The 26,621-nt window shown below is 45.2% G+C and overlaps 8 protein-coding genes across 10 annotated transcripts; 3 read left to right on the top strand and 5 right to left on the bottom strand.

Annotated features, from left to right (window-relative positions):
* The first annotated feature begins 267 nt into the window (after window positions 1-267).
* LOC4803115 (uncharacterized) lies at window positions 268-3,359 on the top strand. Its single transcript, XM_001359875.4, has 2 exons — window positions 268-839; window positions 905-3,359. Exons 1-2 carry the CDS (start codon window positions 693-695, stop codon window positions 2,033-2,035), a joined length of 1,278 nt encoding a protein of 425 aa, XP_001359912.1. The 5' UTR covers window positions 268-692; the 3' UTR covers window positions 2,036-3,359.
* A 1,034-nt stretch (window positions 3,360-4,393) lies between these two features.
* Window positions 4,394-6,350, top strand: Sodh2 (Sorbitol dehydrogenase 2). The gene is given in 8 exon segments (XM_033383106.1): window positions 4,394-4,718; window positions 4,788-4,968; window positions 5,032-5,065; window positions 5,133-5,397; window positions 5,399-5,555; window positions 5,614-5,832; window positions 5,897-6,018; window positions 6,079-6,350. Coding segments are annotated over 8 exon segments (1,179 nt in total). The 5' UTR covers window positions 4,394-4,701; the 3' UTR covers window positions 6,263-6,350.
* On the bottom strand, window positions 6,317-7,192 carry LOC4803117 (uncharacterized). The gene has a single exon (XM_001359876.4). The coding sequence runs from the start codon at window positions 7,190-7,192 to the stop codon at window positions 6,317-6,319; it is 876 nt and encodes a 291-aa protein (XP_001359913.4).
* A 196-nt stretch (window positions 7,193-7,388) lies between these two features.
* On the bottom strand, window positions 7,389-9,243 carry Tpc1 (Thiamine pyrophosphate carrier protein 1). Its single transcript, XM_033383110.1, has 2 exons — window positions 9,109-9,243; window positions 7,389-8,949 (listed from the first exon to the last, which is right to left on the bottom strand). Exon 2 carries the CDS (start codon window positions 8,797-8,799, stop codon window positions 7,816-7,818), a length of 984 nt encoding a protein of 327 aa, XP_033239001.1. The 5' UTR covers window positions 8,800-8,949; window positions 9,109-9,243; the 3' UTR covers window positions 7,389-7,815.
* A 93-nt stretch (window positions 9,244-9,336) lies between these two features.
* LOC6897926 (arrestin domain-containing protein 1) lies at window positions 9,337-12,804 on the bottom strand. The gene is made up of 5 exons (XM_002137992.3): window positions 12,358-12,804; window positions 11,018-11,385; window positions 10,422-10,953; window positions 9,475-10,358; window positions 9,337-9,381 (listed from the first exon to the last, which is right to left on the bottom strand). The coding sequence occupies exons 1-4, from the start codon at window positions 12,470-12,472 to the stop codon at window positions 9,970-9,972; spliced, it is 1,404 nt and encodes a 467-aa protein (XP_002138028.2). The 5' UTR covers window positions 12,473-12,804; the 3' UTR covers window positions 9,337-9,381; window positions 9,475-9,969.
* A 1,076-nt stretch (window positions 12,805-13,880) lies between these two features.
* On the top strand, window positions 13,881-24,886 carry Leash (leash). Its single transcript, XM_015182813.2, has 4 exons — window positions 13,881-14,139; window positions 14,203-14,449; window positions 22,624-24,045; window positions 24,107-24,886. The coding sequence occupies exons 2-4, from the start codon at window positions 14,335-14,337 to the stop codon at window positions 24,166-24,168; spliced, it is 1,599 nt and encodes a 532-aa protein (XP_015038299.2). The 5' UTR covers window positions 13,881-14,139; window positions 14,203-14,334; the 3' UTR covers window positions 24,169-24,886.
* Window positions 15,416-17,500, bottom strand: Ak3 (Adenylate kinase 3). Of its 2 annotated transcripts, none has more exons than XM_001359879.4 (2): window positions 17,313-17,500; window positions 15,416-16,497 (listed from the first exon to the last, which is right to left on the bottom strand). In XM_001359879.4, exon 2 carries the CDS (start codon window positions 16,471-16,473, stop codon window positions 15,823-15,825), a length of 651 nt encoding a protein of 216 aa, XP_001359916.2. In that variant the 5' UTR covers window positions 16,474-16,497; window positions 17,313-17,500; the 3' UTR covers window positions 15,416-15,822. The 2 variants fall into 2 exon arrangements, with proteins under 2 accessions (XP_001359916.2, XP_015038300.1); XM_015182814.2 differs by having other exon boundaries at window positions 15,416-16,500; window positions 17,313-17,499.
* Window positions 17,963-21,939, bottom strand: LOC4803122 (tetratricopeptide repeat protein 14 homolog). 2 transcript variants are annotated; one of them, XM_001359880.4, is made up of 9 exons: window positions 21,798-21,939; window positions 21,334-21,653; window positions 21,060-21,271; window positions 20,791-21,002; window positions 20,512-20,730; window positions 19,841-20,367; window positions 19,441-19,762; window positions 19,357-19,365; window positions 17,963-19,280 (listed from the first exon to the last, which is right to left on the bottom strand). In XM_001359880.4, the coding sequence occupies exons 2-9, from the start codon at window positions 21,599-21,601 to the stop codon at window positions 18,140-18,142; spliced, it is 2,910 nt and encodes a 969-aa protein (XP_001359917.4). In that variant the 5' UTR covers window positions 21,602-21,653; window positions 21,798-21,939; the 3' UTR covers window positions 17,963-18,139. The 2 variants fall into 2 exon arrangements, with proteins under 2 accessions (XP_001359917.4, XP_003736913.2); XM_003736865.3 differs by lacking the exon at window positions 19,357-19,365.
* Window positions 24,887-26,621: the final 1,735 nt, after the last annotated feature.

Here is a 26,621-nt window from a genome sequence, read left to right on the forward strand (position 1 = left end):
AGCTTAAAAAGCTTTCAGCCCGTTACTTTTGAATTTAAAATGATTGTACTTTCTTTACTTTTGAAGCCTTTATTTTTTTTAACTAAAGCCAATATAAGAATAGTTTTTAGTTTCTTTCAGAAATTCATTTCGTAATAATGTTTTTCCAGCTTTATAATTTTTTTTTCTATCTACATATGTATTAAACGCTTCAACCTCGCCAACCTCTCCCCCCATAGGACCACATACATACACATGTACACTCCCATGAACCGCCTTTTTCAGAGGCAGCCATTAAATCCTTACCAAACAGCTGTTGTTGTTTGCAGAAATTGCAGTTTGCCAAAACACTTTGAGCGCAGGCGCCAGTTTTTTGTAAACATTGTCCGCCCAGCCCAAAAATGCACGTCGGCAACAGCAGCAGTAGCAGCAGCAGCACCGCCCCCAAACGCCAATGAACGCAAAATCAGCACAAGGACGTGCCGCCGCCGAACGATGACCAGGAAAAATCGATAAAAGCACAGGCAAACGGACAAGACAACGGCCGGAAGTGCATTTTGTGCGTGCGTGTGTGTGTGTGTGAGTGTTGGGCGTTGGGTAACGGGCACACAGTAATAGAAACAGTAAAAAACGAGCAGCATGTTGGGGAAATTGTGCAAGAAAAATATGTAGTTTTTGTGCAAACACGAAACTCAAAGGAAAGGCGACACAAAATGGTGGGCAAAGGTTCGAGCGGCCTGTCCGTCGATATGAGCACAGGGACAAAGGAACGCCCTGTTTTCATACCACCGCGAAAGCGTCAACAAACAAAAACTGAGGCCAAGAAGCAAAACTATGTGGACCATATAGTCAGTGTGCAGGTGAGTGTCCAAAAACGATGATGCGACTATGCTCCTCCTATATCTGCTGTCTGTTTGAACTCTAGCAAAATCGACCCAAGCTGTCGCCCTCGAATCCCACCCTCGAGGAGGAGCTGCTAAAGTCTAAGTTGATTATCAAGAACAAGCAGCCACTGCCACAGCTGCCGGGGGAGTTGGGTGTGCCGAATGCCCAGGATACGATTGCCAGCACCCACTCGGCCAGCTCAACGCAGCATAGCAATAAGTCGGCCCGCTCTACGACCAACATCAATGAGCTGCAGAACTTCGAGTCGATCTCACAGGGCACCAAGTCCACATCGCAGCGGCATGAGAGCAGCACAGTGACGCCCAGCAGCTGCTGCTACTCGGAGAGCAGCCTGGACGCCAAAATAAGCAAGAGCCACGATTGCCTCAGCAATCGGTCGTCGTCGAAGAAGAGGGTCAACATACGGACCGCAGATCTGCCCGTGACGGCACGGAATCAACGCTCATCGCCGGACATAGCCAACTACGAGGATCTGGAGTCGGGGGAGACCAGTGTCCTGAATACGTACGATCATAGCCTGGAGCGGTATCAGGCACGGAAGGCAGCCGACGGCGGCAACTATCTGACCATGACGGGCACCATCAAGCGCGGCAGGAAGAAGGGCCAGTCCATTGATCTGCAGATCAACATAAGTCGCGAGGAGCTGGAGCAACTGAATGCCCATGCCATGGCCAATGAGTCGCAGAAGGGTCGCAGCCTCTGCTGCACCTGCAGCTGTGCCATCGGGCTGCACATCTTCCTCATCTCTCTGCTCTGCCTGCCGTTTGTAACGATTATTTCGGCGGTGTACTCCTTCTACATTGGCACCCTCACCTGGTACAACATGTTCAACTATTACTGTGAGGAGAAGTCGTATCTGCACAAGATCTTCGTCACACCGCTGCTCTTTTTGGCCTATCCGCTGGCCATAGTTCTGTGCACCTTTGGCTTGGGCCTTTACTCCGGTTTCCGGCAGTTGAGTCTGCAGTACAGCAGCTGGGTGAACGACATCACGGACATTGAGAAGGGATTCTATGGCTGGCTGTGTGGATTCCTCCACATGCCCGACTGTAGTCCCTACGAGGTGGTCATACTAACCGATATCTGTGTGGCGCCGCAGGATCCACAGCGCCTGCACATAAACAAGCCCCGCCAAGAGTTATCCATGTAGAGGGGGAAATCGTCGAATGAGGGGTGCCAGTAAACGGTTTAATTTATAGGATTTACTGGACCAGCGGCGGCGGTTTCGATATTTCGACCATGAGTGTGATATAAAAAACGTAAAAAGAAATGATATATCTCTGAAAATCTACTCGTACGAGACACAAACTTAAGTTTCCTTTGGCCAAATTTGTTCCTTTTACTTGTATGCAATTGCAGCTTTAGAGAACAGGAATATATAGGTATATACACCACATACCCCATAGATATCAAAGCTAAACCAAACATAATCCAAGCCCTATAGAGACTAGCATTTAAGTTACTAGAAAAACATCTAACACTCGCACAGAAACAAACAACAACCTCTCAAGTTTTCGGTGCCATATAGCCTTGCAAATCAACAATAATCTCCAATATATAGAATATAATTAATTGTTTTCCGAATGAATTGCTCAAAAAAATGGTTAGTGTCATTCTGAACAGGTGTTAATTGATTTACAAAATTTACTAACAATAACTATAACTACTATTATCTCGTGTTTAACGAACTGTAAACTAATTTCCCCACCCCCATTAAAAAGCAGCGCTTTTTCGAATTAAGTTACTATTTTTAGTACAAAAACAATATAATTACAGAGTCGATATATTATCTTTATAATGATATAGAAAGATTACCCTGGGCGATAAAATGAAAACCTTTGAATGTACTTTCCGCGAGACAAAAATTAGGTCTGGATAGGTAGATCACTTTGTTATACTTAGATTTAGCAATACCCCGAAAATCTCTTTTTAAATTCTAAAAATGCCTTTGCGCACTTTCATTATTTTTTTGGTGGCATCTGCAACCCCACAATCCACAAATTTAATGAATTGAAAGGATAATAGTACGACCATTCCCATGATTTTTGATTCGTGTCGATAGGGTGGATATACCTAACCCAAAATGTTCAATTTCGCCAATTTCTTTAAAAAAATTTGTAGACGTCTCGTGGAAAGTACAAAATGTCTGTCGCTCAATGTGTAATATCCTTTGGTAGTAATCGGATTCCATCCATATCTATTTCCGAAAAATTTGCAAGGTTATGGCCGAAAGAAACCGTTAACTGGGGCACTAGCCCTACAAAATACAGCATTTCTTTACTTTCAAAACTCAAAGCCAAATCTTAAATATTTATAAACTCTCATTGCATTTACAGAACAATGCATTTATCTAAAAAAAACCACACACCTACAAATAATATAGAAACAAAACAAATTAACTGTGCAGTTGAGGTGATGGAAACTTTTTCTTAGTTTTAAGCCAACAATATTTTATTTCTACATACAAAAAAAAACATGAATATTTAGTAAACGGCACACGTATACACGCATAAATATACATATAAGTAAACGTTTTTAAAATAGAAATTCTATATGTTAAGTAAAAAACGGAACCCGAATATCAAACAAATACTTATTGAAATGAATTAGCCCCCGGAGAAATACAGCCAATAAAAACTATTTAGCAAGCCAAAACCCAATAAACCAGATGTTTGGAATATTTGCATTATTTTTACAATCAACAAACGACATAATAGAGGTACACTTCCACAAAGGAGCAATGCTAGGTGTTTTGAGCAGCCCCGGCGCTTTGATACCCTAGCATATCATATCCATTGTTTATACGGCAGCGAACTTAGCTAATAGTCATATGACGTTATATATGTAGACGCTCGTAGCCACCTCCAGGCAGGTCTCCCGGCTATCAGTCCAGGAACTGAGCAAATATTTGGCTACACACCCAGCCAGCCAGCCAGCTAAATTTGATCTATGTATATAGCATAAAAATCGATAATTACAGAGTATTAATTATCTAAAAATAGAATCTCTGCCACAGCTCCGTTACCTGCTCAACTGAAAAGCATAGCTGAGGCATATATATCTTTCGCTCTCACCACATGTTTTCCCTTAAAGGCCATCTTGTAGTTAGCAAAGCCTAATGTCAATAGGCTATAAGAAGTATTTATTGTTTTTGGTTTCTTGGGACCGAGAAGAATCTCAATTCTCGACAGAGCAGTCTACTTATGCGCGAATACCTTGTCTTGACCTTTTCCTCCACATTTGTAAAAGGTATATTAAACTCCCCATTAAAATCATAATACCCTCTGCAAGGGTATCAAAAACAGTGAGAGTGGGCGAGCCAGAGAGAGAGAGAGAGAGAGAGAGAAGTCGCTACCCGCTTCCTAGTAGAATGTCAAGCAATCAACGGGTAATCAAAGACAGCTGTGCTGTCAGGTTTCCTCATGAGAGAGAAAGAAAGAGAGAGAGAGAGAGAGAGCAAATAAATACAATACAGTTATATACCAATATAATAAACGTAGAGGCGGATCGAGACATTTACCAAACTTTAAACTGGAAACGACGCGACAATATATTGCATAAAATGCATAAAAAATACCCCCGATGTACTCTGTTCTTTACTCCAGGACCTTTTACTGGATGTTACCTGTAGTCTGCCTAAACTAACAAAAGCTTCTGCGCAATGACAATCGAAAACATTTAAATAGGGTGCTACATTTTTTTAGAATATTGTCAAATTTGATACTGATACTGATATTTTCAAATTTAAAAATTGATCTTAAAGATACGTCACATTCGCGGAACCAAGGCATATTTTGTACACTAATCTTTATAGAGATGCTTGCTAGAAAATGGTTTGTCAACTGTTGCTATTCGTATGCACACGACTGTAGAGCAACTAAGGTAATTGCTTCTCTGAGCAGCACGCCGGCGCCAGGGGAGAGTGTAAAATGTCTCGGAATACCGCGTTCGGTTCACAATTCACCATCAGAGCCCACAGAGTGCTGTCGAACGAGGGACAGCAACATAGACGACAAATTTACAGAAAAGATGGCAACGGATAACTTGACTGCTGTTCTTCATGGCATTGAGGACTTGCGTTTGGTAAGAGGAATCCCAGACTAAGGCTAGTCTCGTAGATTATTGAATTTTCTTTACTGCCGGCAGGAACAACGTCCCATTCCGGAAATAGCCAGCGATGGTATGCAAGTATTTATGTTGGAAATGATCGCCTAATAATCAAGTCCTTTTATTTATTGCCCCCGCAGAGGTCCTCCTGGCCATGGTCAGTGTTGGGATCTGCGGTTCCGATGTGCACTATCTCACTGCTGGACGCATAGGCGACTTTGTGCTGACCAAGCCCATGATCATCGGACATGAGGCTGCGGGCGTAGCGGCGAAGGTGGGAAAGTCCGTAAAGCATTTGGCTGAGGGCGATCGTGTGGCCATCGAACCGGGCGTTCCCTGTCGCTACTGCGCCCACTGCAAGCGGGGAAAGTACAACATGTGTGCCGACATGGTGTTCTGTGCCACGCTACGATGGCAACCTTACACGCTTCTACAAGCATGCGGCGGACTTTTGCTTCAAACTCCCGGATCATGTCAGCATGGAGGAGGCCGCCCTGCTGGAACCACTCTCGGTGGGTGTTCACGCCTGGACAAAAAGACAAATCGGTCTGGTCACTCTGCTGGTAGGAAACCCATTAGTTTCATTAAGTGGACTTGTATTTAATATTTTCCCTCACCTAGGCCGCTCAAGCCTTGGGAGCTTCTGAGATTTTGATCACAGATTTGGTGCAGCAGCGTCTGGATGTGGCCAAAGAGCTGGGCGCCACCCACACCCTGTTGCTGGATAGGAATCAGAGTGCCGAGGATATTGTCAAAAGAGTCCATTGTACCATGAGCGGGGCCCCTGACAAGGCCGTCGACTGTTGTGAGGCAGAGAGCAGTGCTCGCCTGGCAATCTTCGTAAGCTCTCAATGAAAGGGTTTTGCTGTGGATGAAAGTAACTCTCTGACCCTCTTTTGTGCAGGCTACACGTTCCGGTGGTGTTGTCGTTATTGTGGGTATGGGAGCACCGGAGATCAAGCTGCCCTTGATCAATGCCCTGTTACGAGAGGTCGACATACATGGCGTCTTCCGCTACTGCAACGAGTGAGTGCTATGATGACATTTTTTCAACATTATAAATTGAGTTTTATTATGCGCTTACAGCTACTCGGCCGCTCTGGATCTGGTGGCATCCGGTACAGTGAATGTCAAGCGTCTGGTAACACATCACTTTGACATCACCGAGACGGCGAAGGCCTTCGAGACCTCCCGCTATGGCCGTGGCGGTGCTATCAAAGTCATGATACACGTCCAGCCCAGAGATGCCAACAATCCAGTTAAATTTTGAATATACATACTAGAATCTATAGATAAACATAGACTTTATGGCAATGGTAATCCGTCAACTGCTTTCAGCAAATAGACATTCAATGTAAGCCAATGCCGCCTCGGGTGCTTTGGGCTCGCCATTGGCATCGTAGCCCAACAACTCTGGCTGCCTGCTCTGGGCAATGTAGCGCAAATATTCGCGTGTACTGTCCTGTCTCGGGCGCATCTTAAAGTCCCAGCCATCCAGACGTGAAGTGCTGAATATTGTGGCCCCATGACAGTTGACCGCCTTCGAAAACTTGTTGAATACCACGCCCAAATAGTTGTGCGACTTATTGATGATCATCACAGAGATAGTTTCGTTGGCCAGCAGAAGGGAAAGTTTCCGCAGCATTTTCAACTGCATGGGCCAGTGGTAGCAGGCAGGATCGTACAACATCACAAAGTAATCCCTGTCCTTGTGATCTTCCAAGTCAAAGTAATTTTGAGGAGGTGAATCCAATTCGGCAACGGGGGCCACAACAACCGCCTGGAAGAGCTGATCCTGCAGCAGTTTCTCACAAAAGTCCTTCATATTCCTGTAGTTCACCAACCTGTTCATCTCATAGACATTGTGCTTCTTATCCTCCCCATAGATAAGAGGCGGCAAACCTGGCCGATAGCCGCCAAAGTCATTCGGTCTGAGATTCGGATGCCAATTGCCGATGCTTTTCATGTCCCGCATCCCGAACATGATGCGACCGGCATATTCATGGGCCAGTTTGGCCATTAATTTCGCCCATTTTTTGGTAGTCACATCATCTCTGTGTCGATTATCAAAGAAGTGAAATGCCACGATTCGCGGGGGATCTAAGCTGAGTTTTTCTCCTTTGGAGCTCGCCTCTCGAGACATCCATATCAGCCAGGCATCGGAATTGTTGTCGATGGCGCAGGTTTGGACAAGTGCCATTTGTTGTTACTTGTTATCTGATAATAGAACAAGAAACGGAGATCGTTTATATTACCAAATTTGTCGGCAAATTTCACAACAGTAAAAAGCTCTGCGGGAGCTTTTCAGCTGTTGTTTCAGGCCGTCACTAAGCATATCGGGTTATCGATAAATCGCAATTTGAAATTCAAAATAAATAACGACTAGAGTCTTTATCTCGTCAGATAAAAATATCATGGTGCGTTTTAATTTATTATTTGTGTCCCTGAATATGAAAATATGATAAAGATAATTAAATAACTATGCGTCCCGCAAAAACAATAAAGCTGTAGATTCGGGGAACTTGTGGATAAAAAAAACCCGCTTCAACCTAAAACTAGAAATAATAGTTTCTTAACTGGTGCGCTGCATGTTGTATTTTGTGTCTCTACCCATTGCTTAAGTCAATCTAATGATTATGTTATCATTAGAAAAACCCGCACGCAGAACCGAAAACTAATTAACAGCTAAGCTATGCTTAATATTATTTACACGGTGTGGTAAATATATATATAAAAATAGAAAATACACTGTATATATTCTGTCTACCAGAAGTGCCACTACAATAGGTAGAACCATTAACCCCAGTTGGTTGCCATTAACATCTAGAACCGCACTTGCTTGAGCTTGTCGTAAATGCTAAAATACAAGGCCGTCGTCAGGCTTGACTTCAGCAGTGTGGGGGCCACGCCCTTGTACAGCCCGCGAACGCCCTCTTGACGCACGGTCAGCCGTAAACAATCCCAAACGCCGTGGCACTGCAGCGTCTGGCCAAACGTCTGTCGATTCGACTCGAAGCCCTGGATCTGCAGGCGTTTCTTGATCAGATCGAAGGGATACACAATCGTCTTGGACAGCATACCCGATGAGGCGCCCAGTGCGAGGAGCGTCCAGGTGGGCAGCTTGCTGCGGTCCCCCACCTCGAAGAAGGCACAAGCCCAGTCGCTGAACAGCCGATACGCCATAAAGTTGGTGCCCATCAGCGGGGCAATCTGTAGCAGGGCCGACGAGAGTCCACGGTACATGCCGCGTGGTCCCTCCTGGTGCACAATGGCGGAAACGGCACGCGTGGCATTCCTATAGCCCTTGCTGGTGTCCTGGGCAATCAGACGCGTTCGTATAACATCCAGCGGCGTGGAGATGATAACCGCAGCACCGCCAGCAGCGGCGCCGCACAGGAAATTCGACAAGTGCTGGTGATCCTTGAGGTAGTGCGTCTGATTGGCCTGAAGACTGAGCTGTTCATATGTCCAGAACTGACAGATCCCGTACATAATGGACAGCACCTGGGCGGGATTGTGGCCCTTCCAGAAGGCCAGCACTCCCTCCTCGCGGTATATCGTCTTCACCGCCTGTGTAATGGAGATGTATTTGGATGCCTGTCGTGTGCCCGTGGACTGGCTCTTGCCCAGCGGCTCTACCTGCAGCTGAAAGCGTATCTTTAGCACGTCCAGAGGTTGGCAGGTGGAACGGGTTATGGCCGCCGACAGGCCTCCAGCCACAATCTGATGCAGTTGCTCGCGCGTACTATGCCTGCGTCGCGGACTTGGCGAGGGGCTGGTTGTGGTGGTGCCTGTTGTTACCGCCATTTCGTTACGTTGACCAATACGAAAATGAATGCCTGCTCGCTGCCTGTCTGCGGTGGCGGCTGTGTTTGTGCCTGGGTGTGTGAGTGTGTGTGCGTGTTTGCTCGTGCGGATTTCACTTTTATTGCTGCGACTGCCTCCTCAATGGCATTTCTGTAAATCACAAACAAAACCAACAGCATTATTAGTAGTTTTCTTCATGTTTTTGGCTATTCAAAACTATTCAAAGGTGCGGCCTGTTTACACACTCATCAACATTATGATTGCAAAAGATGGGAAGATGATTGGGGTAGGGGGGGCTCAAAAACTTACTAGAGTCATGCCCAGTGGAGCCGCACGGATGTCATTTACTTGTTGTCTGTTTTTCTGGGGGCTATGCTCGCCTGCGCACCAATTTGTCCATGCTCCTAAAATAGATTCCAACTCTGACTCTAGCGCTTCCTCAACTATTCATTCATTGATTTGAGTGAGTGACTGGCGGCTGACCAGCAAGCCAGGGGGTATCTGGGTTTATCAGCGATTTCACTTTTCGTCGTTGTTCGTCGCCCGTCTGTTGTCCGTCGTTGTTGCTAGCTGTTGTTGATGCTGCCAAGATAAAGAGACAAAAGGCTCTCTGTTGCATATTGGGAATGCATAATGACTGCGGGAACTGGCCACTGGGCACTGGGAATGTCTTACCGTTAAGTATCTCCAAAAATGTGGCGACAACCGTCCACAGCGTCCGTACACGGGGAGAGTGCAGCAGTAAATGATTCGGCGGCGAAGCTTCTTCATTACAAGCAAAGGCCCGTGGATTGCGTCAAAACTTTCTTTTCGCGGGGCATTCGTTCGATCAGCTTGTCTGTGTGCGCGTGTGTGTTTCCGAGAGAGCGTGTAATAGTTTGGTATGAGCTGTAGATGCAGTTATGTCGCACTCCGTTGCTCATATTTGGCCCGCTTCCCACTTTAAAACTGGTTTCTTTTAAAAACAACAAAAAGTTCGGCCTCTAATTACGTCGTCAAGTGCACGCCAACAGCTGTTCGGCGCTGTCCACTTTCGTTAGGTCTGGCAACGCTATACCGATAGACCGGAGCAGTGTCAAGGGCACAGCGCTGCCACTGCAGGCGCGCTTTTAGTTTTATTTGAAAAATGGCTTAAAAAATATAATACAAAATCGTGTAAATATAGGGGTTCTACTTCCAGCCAATGCCAGCCGGGGGAGCAGCACCTGGTGCACTGGGCGTTGGCTGATACCCGGGCGGTATGCTAAAGCCAAGAACTTCAAAGTGACCTCCACCAGGAGCAGCCGCCGGCAACGGTGCGGGCGAGTTGGTCGGATATGGGGGTATCTTTTGAGGGCCTGGGGCTGTGGGCTTGGCCACTGGCGTTACTGGATTGGGCGCATATGGTAGAGGAGCCACTGGCGGTGTGTCTTCAGCCCTTGGATACAGACTGGGGGTAGCTGCAGGAGCTCCATTGGCGGCATTTCCAGGCTGGCCGAACGTGTACACCGGATAACGTGGCTTGAATGTGCTGGACTCGAACTGTTCGTCGCTCACATCCTCCTGGAAGATCGGGGCACCTAACAAGAGAAGAATGAAATGTTATACTGAGAGGAAATATCATCTAGGAGCCTTCCACCTACCAGGATAACTGTTGACACTGCCATTGGAGGACGCAGTCTGCCCGGGTCCCTTGTCCTCGCCACTGCCCAGTAGCGGCAATGTGCCGATGGTCACTGGAAAGTCCACAACCAGATCCCCGCCGCCATGAAGACGAAAGGTTTTGGCTATAAACCGAAGCGTATAGCTAACGCGTATGGGGTCCCGTTCCCCCACCGTGGTGGGTGTTGTGGGGGGCACCAGGAGATACTCATCGAACTGGGCCTTGTTGTGTTTCACCACCTCGCCGCAGTGCATATCCGCAATGCGGGATTCGGTGGATTTCAGCTGCTCCTTGTTCGTGGAATTGGCCCGATATGTGACATTCTTGAGGAGGCGCACTTTGACATCCTGGCACTGGACGTCCGACTGATTGTCGAGCACCAGATGAAAGTGTATCTTCTGGCCGGGCACATACCCACTGTACGAGGTGCTCACATCCATGACCATCGGCTTGTTGGCACCAAAAATGGAGCCCCACCAGAAGGACTTCTCCTCAATGCGTTTCAGGGGTTGCTAAAAGGATCAATGGAATGGCATTGGAGACTGATATGATATGATCTGATCTGGATGCACCTACCGCATTCTCCCTCTTGGTGTTCAAATCGTGTGGCAGTATCACAGTGAAGCACTGCTTGAAGATATTATTGTAGCGCACCGATCGATCTATGGTGAGGGTCACCTCATGCTTGATCTGTCCGTGGCTGCCATTGAAGGAGGTTGGGGCATTCGGTGGGATGGTCGTGTGAAAGGGAAACACAAACTTGCCCTTCGGCAGCTCCAGCTGTGAGCCACCGCTCTGGCCGTACACATACTTATCGCTGCTATAGTAGATCTCTGTACTGGTGTGCGTCTCCATTGATTTTGTAGTCTTGCCATCATCGCCGGGCTTCTCCACACTCTCCTGCCAGCGCGTCTCCCCATATCCATTTATTGTTATAAATATCGCTGTAATTGAATTAATTTCGGATGTACTACGAGTATGGGTATACAGAGGGCACTCTTCTGGGGCGGAAACTCAAAGTTTGAGAGGTTTTTTGGTCTACAAAAACTACAAAGATTTCCTTGGAAATATATTTTCTCTGGCTGAGTTTTCACTGTAACATTTCGTAATCTACAATTATGCATTGCATTTAATTGCATTTGACATGCCTTGGCCTCTTTGGAATTAATTTTTTGATGGATTATACGCTGGCTATACTATATACACGAATAATTCAAATAATCAAAAAACATTAGATGGGTGTATACGATATAATTGAAGTATAAGAATGCTGGCATTATGATTACCTCTATCAAATGATATCCTACTACTTTCCTAACTCTTCTGCATGGACACCATCATGCGTCATGCGGCATCGCCCCTCGGTAGGCTTTGTGTCGCTGCAGACTTTTCACTCTGGATATTTAAGCGATAAGAAATACTCAGAAATAAACATGGAATATATCCGACTACAATCACTTTGCAGTCATTCCAAGCGTTCTGTTTATTTTGTCTTTTTCTGCATAGAAACGACTCCAGTGTCGGCGTCCAGTAAACCGAATCAAATACCTAATAATAATATAACCAGCCGCCCGTAATTTCAAGCCCCAAACTAGTTTTTCCAGCGGCTATCAGATATCGCAAGCCAGTCAGCCAGGCAGCCGCTCGGATATACACATTAACAATCAAAATCTGCCGGCAGCAATACACAAAAGATACAACAACAATAGAAACAATATAAATGACGACGCGACTACTAATGAAGCCCACAGCACAGTCCCCAGTTCCCAGTTCCCATACGCAACGAAATTGGATGGCCAGCAGCATATAACCATGACGTCATGGACAAAGAGTGCTTCCTACCACCAGCCATCGGCCATCAGAGAACTATGTACGTCTTGGAGTTGGGGAGTGGGAGAGGGGGCCCCAGAACTTACAGCGAATGGTTTTTGGACGGTCCGTTGTGAGCTCAGCAGTTCCGGATATCACCTGGCCTGCGTGATATACCCCCAAGGGGTTATTATCAAAGGCAAAGGTTACTTTGCTGCTCATCTTATCGAAGTTTCGCGGAGAGGCAACGCCTTAGCGACGGTATCAGACAGTGCCAGGATATTTGCAAATGACAAAGGAGGGTTTGGTTTTTATTGATAAAAGCAAGGCAGCAAGCAACAGCAACAGCAGGGGAAGCGAGCGGCTCCGGGGCTCCACAAATAACGAACACCACACACCACGCGATGGACCGAACGCGAGCTGCAAAATTCTGATACTGACAGCAAAAGCTGATTTCAAGCGTGTGTATATGTGCTTGCAGGAGAGAGATAAACGATAGACTGCGCAGAACATAAACTGGGGAAGCACAACAATAAATGTATTTGTATTTTTAAAATGTATGATATATGTATAACGACAAATAAAAACAAGGTTCTCAGTTTTAAATTGTTAAAGTCATAAACAAAATTCAAATGAAAGACTTTTAGCGCCAACTGCTGGATGGCAGCGCCAGTCAACAGCTGTTTTTCTTTGGAGAAATGAGCATACCCTGGTGAAAAGGATATTATAGAATTGAGGAATGTTTGTCATCCCAGGAGTCAATTATTGCAGGATATGTTGTAAAGCTATCTCAACGAAATATTACAGTTCATGGCTTACTTACAGAGACCATGAATAGGTATCGTGGTCTCGATATTTACAAGACCCTACACATATGCATTAATACATATGTACATACATATGTCTAATTTCTTTCAATTTCTTTATTAATTACGTTTAAAATCAGATGGGAAAACAGTATCTTTATATGTTATATTAACGGAATGGGGTATATCTATGCACAAACTCCAGTTTAATTGAAATTTCATACTCACTAACGGCGCTTTTCATTCTCATTTACGTTGCCACTGTTTTGTTGTTGACCTTTTTTGCTTAAACCTTGTTTTAGTCTAAATCTTGTGGAAAATTTATTCATTAACGGCCTAAAATTATGTGGGCAGAGCTAAAGGTTTTAGTTAGTCAGCATTAATTAATGGAATATCAAAATTGAGGAATAGGAACGACTTTTCTCTCGTTGTATTTGTTGAACCTTTTTCGCTAAAACCCATTTTAGGCAAAATCCAAGACAAGCAAATATTTAAAATAAACCAGCCAATTAGACAATAGTTTCATTAGTTGGATAAAATTATGTGGGCAGAGCTGAAAGATCTATCTAGATAGTAATATTTGACGGAATATTATAATCGAGGAATATGGTTTTCAATCCATGACGGAGAACGATTAACCTATTATAAGCCAAGGGGGTATTTCAATTTGTCACCGAAAATAATCAATCAATTTATTAATGTTAGTGCAGTTCAAGATAGATAACGTGGTTTTACAAGAAGAATTTCCAATCGTTAATATTTTCCCGACATTTTCCTCAGGTAGTTGAATTATTTATATAGAGGGGGCTTTAGTGGGCTAAGTTCGTGACTTTACTATAGTGTTGGTAAGGAACCAAAATTGAAACAAAAACAATAATTGGCAAGCTAGAACCTCGTTTATAAGAAATTTAATTATTTAACCATTTATGGCACCTTTAATCGAATTCAATTACACAGGGCCGAGTGTGTGTGTAGCCGCATCTGTGGACAGCTCGGGGCCCGCCCTGGTTGTGTCAAATTAGCGTGAAATAGTTAGTAAATTGACAAAGAAGTGGCCAAATCGGAAAGCTCTCTTCCGCGGTTGTATGTAGTAAATCGTCCAAATCGTTGTAGTTGTAGTAATTCTGCATATATATATATATATAGACCAAGGGTGCGGCGCGGGTGTGAAGGTGTGCTGCAGTGCGGTGCAGTTGCTGCGTTTCCATGTTGCGGCATTTTAATGACGAAATTATTTTTGGATAAGTGTTTAATGAGAGCAGCCATCGAATTGTCAGAATGGAAAGTGAACGGTTACGTATCACACTGGACAATCCCGACGGGATCTACTTTGCCGGCGACATCATACGCGGAGAGATCTGGATGAATGTGAACAAGCGGACGAAGATTCGCGGTAAGTCATAGTTGGTTTCTGGGAACAAGCCGAGCTTGAATTATAGAAGTCGCAATGACTCAGGGCTTTGGTTTGTCATTTGGTTCGAATCCATTGTTCGCGCGGGACGGCAGTTGTAGTGGACTTTCGTTATGGCCCCATTGGCATTAACAAAGAACTTCGCAAAGCACAGCAGCCATTTTACAGTGTACTACTGCTGCCGCTTGACCATGATGATATCGCTCTCGCACTCTTCCCCTTTCGCACGAAAATTCGTTCAATTGCCTTTTGCACTTGCGTTTCATTCATCGATAAGCATTCCATTGCTGTTGCACTGCGGGCATTTGCTCTCGTTTAGCGGTAGCATTTGTTTCAGGAAATGGCAAACGCATTTCATTAGGCCCCAAGGCGAGAGAAAGAGAGAGAAGCGCAAGCGTTGTTCTTGTTACCTCCGTCTGTTTGTGTGCCAAAAATGCCGTAATAATGGGTGAATCGCAAAGCCTGGTCTCTGAGGGCAATCAGAGCGGCGCGCGCTCTCAGCACAGTCAAGGCTAAAAAAAAGAGTGGGTTCATCTACGACATTTCCATCAACTACCTTAGTAAATAAACTGATTTTTGCATGATACCATTTGAATGTTGTTTAAAACTCTATGAAATATGTGATTAAAGAAAATTACTAGTAAAATCTTCATTTGAATAAGACCGACACTGCCTAGTGTTTCGGCCCGCCAGTGTAGTTCGTTTGGCTCTCTGTTGTGATTTGCCTCTGTGTGCAGGTGTGCGCGTGTAGCAGCTGACTTGACTGTGTGCGAGAGAGTTGGTACTCGCCAAAAGGGAGCGCCACACCATCCACACCATCCCCTCTGGCAGCTTTCAAGTTTGAGTGCGCTACGCAGCAAAGTGAAGGGCATTTGTGTGTCATTTGGAGGGAAGCCACAAATGTGGACTCCACATACTATTAAGCGTAGTTAGTAGAATAGTCGAAAGTTCAATTATCAGCGCACAGTATAACAAAACGCGATTTATTATCAGAGCACATAGTACAAAAACGAGTACAAAAAGATGTTTATACAAAAATGGGGGGAACAATACACTTTTTATGAGGGGGAATGTTTTGTATACTCGGGTGTCGCTGGCTACAAATACAAATACAAATACAAAAGAAAGAAGTACATTTAGTTAGACTCATAGTTCGTATCGCTTTCACATTGTAAGGCTTCGCAATTACATTTAATTAGACTCGTGCTCCTTCTCCATCCTGTTCCACACATATTGTAGATGCATACATATACATACACTCGTAAATATGTTTGGGCTTAATTGAACACATTGTTCTTATCATTGATTTGTGCACAATTGAAGAAATTCTATTCGGAATTAACCGGTTTGGCCGCCTATCCTTGGACCTTATCCTTGAGGAAGCGTTCGACGCGTGGCCAAATCTCTTTGGTCTCACGCCCCTTGAAACTGGTGACCAGACCACGTTCCGCATACCAGGCCAAAACCGGACTCATCAGCTCGTCATATAACTGCAAACGTTTGGCCACCACCTCGGGCTTGTCGTCCTCACGCTGGGTCAACGGCTCGCCCGTCACATCATCCTTTCCAGGCACCTTGGGATCATCGAAGCCAATGTTGTACACTCGGCCGGATGGTGCGTGAATCCAACGATTCTTGACACGGCAAATGATTACATCGTGTGGAATGTTCAGATTGATAACGGCATCGATTTGCTCCCGTGCGGACAGAATATCCGCCTGGGCACTGTTGCGTGGGAAACCATCCAGAATGTACGACTTGTTGCCCACCTCTCGGATGCGGGCCAGCATCGTCTTTGTGACTATCTCATCGGGCACCAGTTGGCCAGAGTTGATGAACTGTTGCGCCTTCTTGCCCAGATCCGTATTATTGATAATGTTCTGGCGCAATATATCGCCCGAGGAGATGTGCAGGAATCCAAAGGTTTTAACAATACGTTCGGAAATGGTTCCCTTGCCGGAGCCGGGGGCTCCGATTATTACAGCACGAAAGATTTTCGAATACATAATAGCTTTGTTTCTGATCTATTTCTGCTGAAAATAGATGGAAAAGAGAGTTCACATGAGGTGCAAGTGTGTTTTGTGTTGGGGTTAGTAACTGATAAACGGATAGAGTACTCGAAGAACCAAAAATAGGAAGCACTTGTTGGCCATTTCAAACGTTCTTTATGGGCTAGTAAGTTTTGCTGATTAGATTATCAAGGCACTCAACAAAAACATGTATTCCGATACTCAATAGTGAAGGTTAAATATTTAATAGTTTATGTAGTATTTTTATGACTAAACACAGGAAAATTATTGATGAAAGTGTAGATACGTTGGATTGTAATAATAGCTGCTTTAATTGTAGTGCAAAACTTTTTCTCAACACAAATTTGCGATAAATGCCGGTTTTATTCCACTTCACTACGCACACCACAAATCATTCGGGATATGCGTGGCCATAGGCCGCATGGCAACAAGTGTACCGCACCCCGAAGAGCAAACACTAGCAACAACAACAACCAAACGAAGAGTAAGAGTAAGAATACGAATAAGAGCAAGCGTGGCTTCTGGATTTTATATTCTTTGTCTTTCTCATAGCAGATGTTTGTTGTTGTTTTTGGTCGCGCTTATCGTTCAAAGTCCAAGCGGAAAATTATTTAAAAAAAAAACGTTTCAATGTCGGCGCGTGTTTCCTTAATTTTTTATTTTTTTTTTATTGCGCCTGCACTTTGTCGCATATGTTTTCTGCATTTTTTGCAACACCTTGCACTTTTATGTGTGTGTTTGTTGTTGTTCTTTGTTTTGTTATGTAAAGAAACTTGAAGAATTTATGCATATGTATGCATATTTGTCACACTTACACGACACTTGGGTTTTATTATTAGTTTTGATTTATTCGATTAGCAATTTTCGCCCTCGTACTAATTGCGATAACTGGTCGTCGTCGCATTCAAATATTTAAATAATGTGCGAACAACAAACACCAATGCTGCTCCCCGTCGCGTGTTCCACTGCTGCCGGCTGGCGAAAATGATATGAAACTTTATCTTGGCTGTGTGTTTTAGTCTCCCTCATGTTGTTTAGCTTCTATCCCCCCATACCCCTCCCCCAAGTGCTCCAACGTTTCGTACGGCTGCTCGTATGATTTCTTTCAACTGACAGCCGGTCGGTCGGGTGCAGGGTATATTCAATGGAGGGTTGGTAGCCGCTCTACCTAGACTTTCGAATGGAGAAAGCTTTGTGGGACTGCCTTACCTTCTTTTCGGTATACCATGACCTCAACCAAACCCATACAAAGGCAACTGCAGTTGAGAACAGAGAGAGAGAGAGAGAGCCACTCTCAGCTGCTCTCTCTCTTCTGCACTGGCATTTGCATGTGTGTGAGTGTGGGTGGGAGCGCAACTATCGGTAACTGCTGGAAGCTCACGGCATTTTTGCTGGACTCGGGTTCTGTCGCGCTGAATGGAAAGTACCAAAAATAAATTAAGCAATTTAAATTAAATGAAATTGGTTGGGTTAACACAGCATGCAGGACATGCTAGAAGAGTTTTGCTTCGAAAGCTTCTTTATTGAGTAGTCGGCTTCTGGTGTCCAATAATTGGTTAAGGAGAACGAACATATTACAAGTTTTTGAATATCAAAATCAAATATGCATAAGAACTAAAATATAACTTAACGCTGCTTTTGTTTAATCTTTGACCTCCTTGGATGTCGCCTCGATGAGTCCCTGTTTGCGTTCCTTTTGTGCATTTTTGATCATTTCGTCCACCTCTTCGATGGTGGGATCATTTGCATTCTTTTTGTGACCATCGGCGCTCCTTTTCGGATCATCGGATCTCTTTTTAGAATCAAGACCGTCGTCCTTTTTGGCCGGACTAACACTACGTCCATTCGATTCCGAGGCCCGAGTATTCGGCCGCTGGTCATGGTTAAACCACGAGTATCGATTCTGGCTCCTGCCGCGTCCGCGGCCACGTCCCCGTGGCATAAAACGAGATTGAAAGCGACGCGGACTGTAGCTGCGCGACCGGCTGCGGGACCGAGTGCGTCGGAAACGTGACGCTGGCGAGGGTGTGCGCCGGGGCACAAATGGTGATGGTGTGCGGCGCGGCACAAAGGGCGACGGCGTACGCCGCCGGTGAACGGAACGTGAGCGAGAGCGTCGCTCGAAGCGTCGACCACGTCCAAATCGGCCACCAAATCGTCGTGGCGATCGGGAGCGACTGCGGGAACGCGATATAGAACGACGCCTCCTCGACCGCGACCTGGTTCTGGTACGTCGCAATGGGCTGTGTGAACGGGAACGCGAATTGCGACGGCTTCTGCGCCTCGATGTGCTGCGACGCCGCTCGCTGCGTCTCCTGTTCGAGCGACTCCGGCTGCGGCTCCGACTACGCGAGCTGCTGCTGCGCCCAATAGTCTTCTGCGGATCCGGTACGGCCAGACGCAGCAATCCGAACTTGTCCATTTGCAGGGGCCGCTTGATTTGGAAGGAGAACCTGGGCGTCGGCTGCACCTGTGCCTGCTGTAGTGGTTTCTTTTGATCCTGGAATCTGGCTGCCACCTGCTGTGCCACCTGTACGCTGGTACTTGCACCAGCAGCTGCAGCATTCGAGGTAAAAGCAGAAGCTGCCGCATGCGCATGCCGTGAAGTGCTGGGTCCCATGTCATCGTAGCTTGTCCTTTTGTTGCCGCCTCCAAACGGTTCCGGTTTGCGTGCCATCGACGGTGGTGGTGGCGGCGGTGAGGCATTGTGTCCGCCACCCTTTTGCAAGTACTCCCGTAGCCTGGCTTTCAGTTCGGCATCGCTGCCGACATTTTGCATTAGCCTAAAAGACAAAAGATTTCATAAATAGGGACTGCACGGCAGATAATCCACAGATTCATTAATTTCTAAGTACATACGTGTCCTGACTAGCAGTTTAGGGGTAGATGCAGGGAGAAATTTTTGAAATATTTCTAGCTGGGGAGAAAGTACGGGACACTCACCTGAAGGCCTGTTTAATGTCAATCTTTTTGAGCAGTTCGATGGGATCCACATCATCATCGTCCCCGGCGATGCTGTTGTTTCTGGACCTTGATTTCGATTTCTTTTCCTTTTTATCCTTTTTCTTTTTACCCTTCTTTTTGGCCTTTTTGTGCTTGTTGGCCTCGCGCAGCAGTCGCCGGACATTGGAGATGGTCTCGTCTTCGTCCAGCTTGAATTCGTTGGCCTTTTCGGCATCGATGATGGCCAGCTTGTCGTCACCGCCACCGCCGCCAAACTGTGGCTGATGTGTGCCGCTGCTGCTGTTGTCACGTGCTCTTCCAGCTAAAATGGGAAATAGGTTAGACCGAAAAAGGAACAGCAGCTGGAGGAGGAGGAGCAGTCTCCCTTTCGTGTACTTACTTGGATCCTCGCTATCACTTTCAACACTGCCGCCACTGGAGGAGCTGGACTCGTCCGATGTTTGGGCCAAATCGACAACATCGGTGCTGTTCAGTGTATGCTTACCATCGCCAACAGCATTTCCGACTGGGACGGGGGGTGGGACTACGACTCCTGGAGGCAGATTTGAGCAGCGCTGGAGAGCATCCAACGAGAGACGTGCCTCCGCATGCTGGGGCAATAGATTCAGGCAATCATTGTAGGCCTTGACCGCTTCGGGTATGCAGTTCTTCTCTTCGTAGCTACGTCCAAGTGCCACCAGGGTCTCGCACATGTATATACGCGCATTCACATGGTACTTATTCAAGCTTAGGGCCTTCTCGAAGTCTTGCAGACCCTTTAGGAAGCTGCCACGATTCGCGTAGAGGGCACCGCGCGCCACCAAGCCCTCAACATTGCGCGGATCAATGTTCAATGCCTTATTCAGGCACTGAAAGGCCTCAACTTGCTGGCCATTCTTAAAGTGCTCAATGCCATCAGCCACGGAGCTGATTGGATGATTCGGTTTTGCGATCGATGGGGAAACGAAACGAAACGGAACGGTATGCAAATGGTGGGAATGGAATACACAATTTTGTCGCCACTAATCCTTAGAAAAAAGCTCCTCTGAAACTCCACAAACAAACACTTACCGAAATGCCCACTGGGAGGCCTGCTTCTGTCGCAGCTCTGTGGCATATTCCGCCTCCGGGTAGCCAAACTTCAGGTGTCCCATCATTGAAAAGTTCTCGTTGGGCTGCAGGCCATTCACTTGAAAGAGTAAATCATAGTTGGGATTCTCAAATTCCGGCGCAAAACGCAACATATCCTCATAGTGCACGGACGAAGGATGCTCCAGATTATGGATTTGTCTAAAATAAAGGAGAGGGTTTACAAATTGGTTGCTTGGTGGGGGAGGTTTCGATCTCTACCGATAGTATTTGGGCAGATCCTTGATGTCGCAGAGCCCGAGCTTCAGATCTGGCGATTTCTGGTACATGCCAATCATATTCAGGGCCAGACGTTCGGCATCCGATGAGATTTGACAGATCTCGCAGCGGAGTATGTCGTTGGGACCGAATTGACGCGGATTTCCCTGTTTGTCCAGTGGCAGAGGACCCCAATTTGTTTGCATTATGGTGGCCTACAGACAGCAGCAGAGATTAGCTTTTGGATGGAAGGAAGAAACTCCCCTACCTACCTTTATGGGTATATCTGCCAGATACACGTGCAGTGGTTCTTCAGAGCACAGGGGCTTAACCATCAAACGATTGAAACGGGGCAAACTCATGACCGAGGCATAGATAATGCTGCCCTGTTTGAGGACATCCAAGCGATATGTCCAGGCTTTCCGTTTGTCCTTGAGTTGTGTGAAGAACTCGTATGGGGGCTGCTGAACAAGGCATTCGCTACCTAAAACACAACAAAAACTCATAAGAAACTGATTTGATTTGGCTAAAAAGGAGATCTCCTACCGATAGCCACCACAGAATCCTCCATAACATTGGCCACCAGACCGCGATCGTACAGCTCCGTCGCCTTTCTGGTCAAGAACTGATGCACTTTGAGGCGCTTGGCACGCTCCTGAAATGTAAAATACTTCTGTCGCTCCAGGTACACACTGAAGTTCATTTGGGTGAGGCCCATCTGGCGCAACTCCTCGCTGCCACGCTCATCGTCCCAAATCTTTTGCAGCGGCTGGCCATGGTAGCTGATCGCCTTGCCGATATATTCAATATTCATTTTGTCTGTTGAGTGGCCCAGCCCCCGAAAAAATTTTCACAATGGGCGTCCTCTGCAAGAAAAAAAACGACACGCAAAAAAAAGTATTAGCCCTTGCGAAAAAAATATTGAGCACCCGGCATGACGGCTTTACGCCTGCCGCACCTGCACAAAAATTAGTTAAATCGAATGCATAATATGAGGTCTAGTTTATTACCTTGCTTTAAACACAATTTATTTCTCTGAAATCGTGTTTACTTATTAAAAATTAAATATTTTTGTGCGCCGCCGCTGGCAAAAAAAAGCACGCACGAGTAAGGAGAGCAGTGTGACCGTGGATTTGCCGATAGAATACCGACTGACCCTCAGAATATACCAAAATATACAGTCTCATTATCAAAATATACCGTAAATATACTGACGAATTGTTCCAGTTCCATCCTGTTCCTCGGTTTTGATATTCCGCCCTGCGCACATAATTTTATCCGACATTTGTATACCCTATTTCGTGAACTTAATATTAAAATAACGTTTTCCAAGCTTCTTTGAATCGTAATTAATAATATCGTATCACATATTTTCATGTTGTTGACATATTAATGCATTAGATCTGTCTCGATTCCTATACCTATTCTTAGTCTCTGTAAGAAGAGCTTTAAAACAGAGACTGACTACTTAGAGCCTGGGATGACGAACAGTTCCACAATTCTATAATATCCACTCCCCCAGGGTTACATTCTTGCAAATTTTTCGATAAATGTGTCTGGTTCATACAAACTGAATGTTGCCAGTAGCATAAAACGCAAATGTATGTACTAACATTGCTGCGAGGAAAAATCCCTCCACGAAGAGAGGATATTTTAATTAAGAAAAGAGCGCAAGTCCCAAGAAAAGCCCACAAGTCGCACAAAAGAGTGGAAATCCCACCAAACAGCAATCGATACTATCGAATGGTACACACAGTGGTACCATCGATTGCCCATAGACGGCGTTTGGTGTTTCAAATATTTGAATTCTGTTTTTCGTCTGTTTTTTTTTTGCAGCCATTAAAATCCAAGTCACTGGGAAAGGAAAATGCAAGTGGATGGAGATACTGCGCAAGAACTCAAACAACAATGAGTACACGCGTAGTCTGTTCTACACCAGCAAGGAGATATACGAGCACAGCGAGACGCCTCTGCCGGACTTTGAGCCGCGCGGCCTGGAGCTCTCCGCCGGCGAGCATACGTTCATCTTCAAGGTGGCCCTGGGCCGGCAGCTGCCCTCCAGCTTCAAGGGCAGCTACGGCAGCATCAAGTACAAGATGCGTGTCCTCATCCAGCGGCCCTGGACATTCGATGAGCGCCACAATATCGGCTTTACGGTGGTCAAGAACATGCCGCTGCAGGCCATGCAACGCACCGTGTCCAGTCCCCTGGAGAAGCAGATAACCAAGACGATCAGTCTGTTCGGCACGCGCCCCATCACGATGGTGGCTCTGCTGCCTGAGGACTTTGCAGTGCGGGGCGAGCCGCTACGCATCTGCGTCACCGTCATGAACAACAGCACCACGAATGTGGAGAAGCTGCGCTTCAGTGTGCTCCAGTATGTGACATACTACAGCCATGTGCCGCTGCGCGTCCAGAAGGTCGAGTGCATTGCCATTGCCAACAAGGAGACGGGCTCCGTGCAGAAGAAGAGCGAACGGAGCTTCGCCCACGAGCTCCTCATGCCGGAGGGAGCCCAACCGACTGACGATCAACTGAGCGGGGTGATCACCATTGTCTACGAGCTGCGTGTGGAGGCAGTGCTGCGGGGATTCTTCAAGAATCTGGTGCTAAATCTGCCCTTCAAGGTGTACTCGCAGGACGCGTCGAACCGTCTGGGCCCGATGCGTCCCACGCCCCCACCCAGACCGGAGAACGGACCGCCCGGACCCGACGCCAACGGAACGATGGGCAATCCGTTCGAGCCCGCACCCACCGGTGGAGCCTGGCAGGTGATTCCCACGCTGGACTCTTCGATTGGCTCGCCATCACGTTCCTCGCAGTTCAGCGAATGCAGCTCCCTCAACTCCACCACCTCCGATTCGTCGACGGCCACGCTCAGTCCCGCTGTGGGCGGTGTGGAGCTGTCGTACACGTCGGGCGGGTCACAATCCTCGCAGTATGGCTCGCAGTACGGCTCGCAGTATGGCAGCCCCTCGGCCAGGGCCAGTCTGCGCAGCTCCAATGTCCCGTATATGCCTTATTCGTCCAGCCCGATGATGGTGCAATCGTATCCGCCACCGCATTTGCCAACCTATCCGCTGCCAGAGTCGCCCCAGTACTCGCTGCTGGCGATGACGCCGCCGCCACCACCCCAGCCCGTGCCCCCAGTGGCCCCCGCCCCGGTCAGCGGGTACAGTCAATTGCCATCCACAACGGCATCATCATCGTCTGCATCGTTTCTGCAGCCACGCCAGCCTCCCGGCGTACACGAGTTGCGTAAGTTGCCAGCTGATATTTTTGGACAAGTAATCCTCCATTGCCTTTGCCTTCTTTGCAGCGCCATCCTATGAAGAGCTGTTTGGTCGGGCCAATGCCCCCGCGGAGACAACGACAACGTGAGCGAGCTGTGAGCCGACGCCTTCCTCTGCGACACCCAGTTACGTCCAAGCTTTGCCTAGATTTTAGAGCTTCAGGTTTACTTTAATAGTGTTATCGAATATCAATAGGTATATCGAATATATATATCATAGACAGAAATAATCGGCAATGTGTGCGCACAATTTAATTTAAGGCTTGAATCTACACCAAAATGGAGGCACACAAAAATGAATGAATGAAAAGAATTTGATCTGTTTTGGTGTAAATTTGTTGTACGCTTTTGTTAGCATTTTTTTTTGAAACGAGGCAAATAATTTGATCTTGTTCCACTTTTGTATCTAAATAGTTGTTCCAATCATTAGATAAACCAATGTATCTAAAATCTATGTGTCTTTTGGAGCCAAAACAAATATACTTTAAAGTTTAAAGGGAGAGACCCTAAGTAACAAATCATAAAAAGACTACAAAATGTGGAGAATATTAATAAAAAACATAAATTTGTTCACATATTTTAGAGAAATATGTTAAATATTTAAACAAAAATGTCACAAATCATAGAATTTAATGGAAATTACAAATTAGCTAAAGATTTCTCACGATTTTGCTCAAATTATTTGCCTGAGCTTCAAAATGCCAACAGTTTGAAATATTTAAAGCACAAAAAATAGATAGAAAACCCATAGCATACAAATTAGCCAACAAATTAACAAATAAACATACGAAAATGTCTATGAACAAATTTTTAAATGAATTAAAAATTAAAAATGATTTATTTAGTTAAGCTCTAAAAACTTCCTACAATCAAAGAATTTTTAGAACAAAAGTCTGTCTTTGGACCGCCCTTTCTCTCTCTGACAGCCAAATAAACGAAAGACTTTCACGGGAATTTAATCACTCATTTCTCAAAACATCCAGCCCGCCTATTTATCGAATACTTTTTATGTCTATCCAAAGATACTGATCTTCTCAAAGCACTCAATTTTATACGCTTAAGCCACAACCATGATATAATTTATTTCTCCCACTTAATTTATAAATTGTTTTTAGGATTTAAATACTTAAGCACGGATTGAATATGTTGATTGATGGAACTTTTGTATCGTTCGAAAGCAATCTCATCTTTTAGTCTTAAGCGCACAAAATGCAATTACAAAAAATACGAACAAGGATTTTCTTTAAGGTGCTTATAATTCTCAAAAAAGAAAACACACATATTTTTGTATACAGATTTTTTTTATTGAGTTTTTAGTTTTGTGGTAAAACTAATTAAAATTTCATTTACTTAAGCGAACAAGCAAATAAAATGTTAATATAATTACAAAAAAAACTTAAACGATGGTTCAAGGATAATTTCTATGTACCGTTTGGGATGTATTTGTTGTTGATTGAAAATTCTTTTTTTTTATGCGAAAAATCTGTGGGAAGAGATGGTTTGATATGCTCATAAAAAGGTCATAAAGTGCTCTCAAAATGCTCCTAAAATTCTCTTGAAATGCTCCTAAAATTCTCTTAAAATTCTTGTTAAATCGGGGGTATTTTTATAAATATTTTTTTAAGCATATCAAACTATTACCGAAAAAATTAAAAGAACTTTTGTTATGGTTTGATCTTTTTAATGGATCTATTTCTAGCGCATTTACAAAGTGAATCTCTGCGTTTGGTTGCTGATGCTTGGTGCTTCAGAGAAATTATAGACGAAAAATGTGAATTTCATTTATCAGAAGAATTTGTACTTTAAAAATATTTTTCTTATATTTATTAAAAAAAATTAACTAGGATTAAATACCCTATTATTTAAAATAATTTGAAGTGCAAGGGCCTTAAGCCACACCAAACAGAAGCATTTAAAGAGGCTATCCCAGGCAGAAACGCAATTAAATCGACCGAGTGGCGCTGCTGCATGACGCGTAATCACAGAGAATAGGTTTTGCCAGATAGAGTGCTTCTTTTCGGCTATAACCTTCCATAAAGATGCTACCCTTGGACTGATTTTTAGCTCCAGCTTAACCAAATCGACCGAGTGGCGCTGCTGCATGACGCGTTATCACAGAGAATAGCTTTCTCCTGTCTTTGTTCATAATCTTCCATAAAGAAGCTGCCCTTGGACTGATTTTTAGCTCCAGATTAACCAAATCGACCGAGTGGCGCTGCCGCATTATGCGTATTCACAGAGATTGACTTTCTCCTATAAGATTTCTGGTCTTTGGTTATAACCTTTCATAAAGAAGTTGCTCTTGGCATATTTAAGACTCCAGCTTAATTAAATCGACTGAGGGGCACTGCCGCATGACGCGTGATCACAGAGATTAAGTTTCTCCTGAGTCTTTCATAAAGAAGCTGCTCTTGGACTGATTTTAGCCATGAAGGACATGCTAATCTTTTAGTTTAATACTTGAAGGGTATACAATTGTCGAGTTAACTACTAGTTAAAGCACCCTGTGAGTTAAAGCAGGTCATGTTGAACCAGAACCAGA

Source organism: Drosophila pseudoobscura, chromosome 2 (assembly GCF_009870125.1).
Source record: "Drosophila pseudoobscura strain MV-25-SWS-2005 chromosome 2, UCI_Dpse_MV25, whole genome shotgun sequence".
In the NCBI taxonomy this organism is placed as follows: Eukaryota; Metazoa; Arthropoda; class Insecta; order Diptera; family Drosophilidae; genus Drosophila; species Drosophila pseudoobscura.

Coding starts and splice junctions, on each gene's coding strand:
- LOC4803122 (XM_001359880.4), bottom strand. CDS start 21,601: ATGAATATTGAATATATCGGCAAGGCGATCAGCTACCATGGCCAGCCG. Junction 20,731..20,790: donor GATCTGCCCAAATACTATCG/GTAGAGATCGAA, acceptor CCTTTATTTTAG/ACAAATCCATAATCTGGAGC. Junction 20,368..20,511: donor GCCTCCCAGTGGGCATTTCG/GTAAGTGTTTGT, acceptor TCATCCAATCAG/CTCCGTGGCTGATGGCATTG.
- LOC4803115 (XM_001359875.4), top strand. CDS start 693: ATGGTGGGCAAAGGTTCGAGCGGCCTGTCCGTCGATATGAGCACAGGG. Junction 840..904: donor ACCATATAGTCAGTGTGCAG/GTGAGTGTCCAA, acceptor TTTGAACTCTAG/CAAAATCGACCCAAGCTGTC.
- LOC6897926 (XM_002137992.3), bottom strand. CDS start 12,472: ATGAGCAGCAAAGTAACCTTTGCCTTTGATAATAACCCCTTGGGGGTA. Junction 11,386..12,357: donor CCGTCCAAAAACCATTCGCT/GTAAGTTCTGGG, acceptor ATTCAATTACAG/CGATATTTATAACAATAAAT. Junction 10,954..11,017: donor ACACCAAGAGGGAGAATGCG/GTAGGTGCATCC, acceptor TGATCCTTTTAG/CAACCCCTGAAACGCATTGA.
- Ak3 (XM_001359879.4), bottom strand. CDS start 16,473: ATGTATTCGAAAATCTTTCGTGCTGTAATAATCGGAGCCCCCGGCTCC.
- Leash (XM_015182813.2), top strand. CDS start 14,335: ATGGAAAGTGAACGGTTACGTATCACACTGGACAATCCCGACGGGATC. Junction 14,450..22,623: donor CAAGCGGACGAAGATTCGCG/GTAAGTCATAGT, acceptor TTTTTTTTGCAG/CCATTAAAATCCAAGTCACT. Junction 24,046..24,106: donor TCCCGGCGTACACGAGTTGC/GTAAGTTGCCAG, acceptor CCTTCTTTGCAG/CGCCATCCTATGAAGAGCTG.
- Tpc1 (XM_033383110.1), bottom strand. CDS start 8,799: ATGGCGGTAACAACAGGCACCACCACAACCAGCCCCTCGCCAAGTCCG.
- LOC4803117 (XM_001359876.4), bottom strand. CDS start 7,192: ATGGCACTTGTCCAAACCTGCGCCATCGACAACAATTCCGATGCCTGG.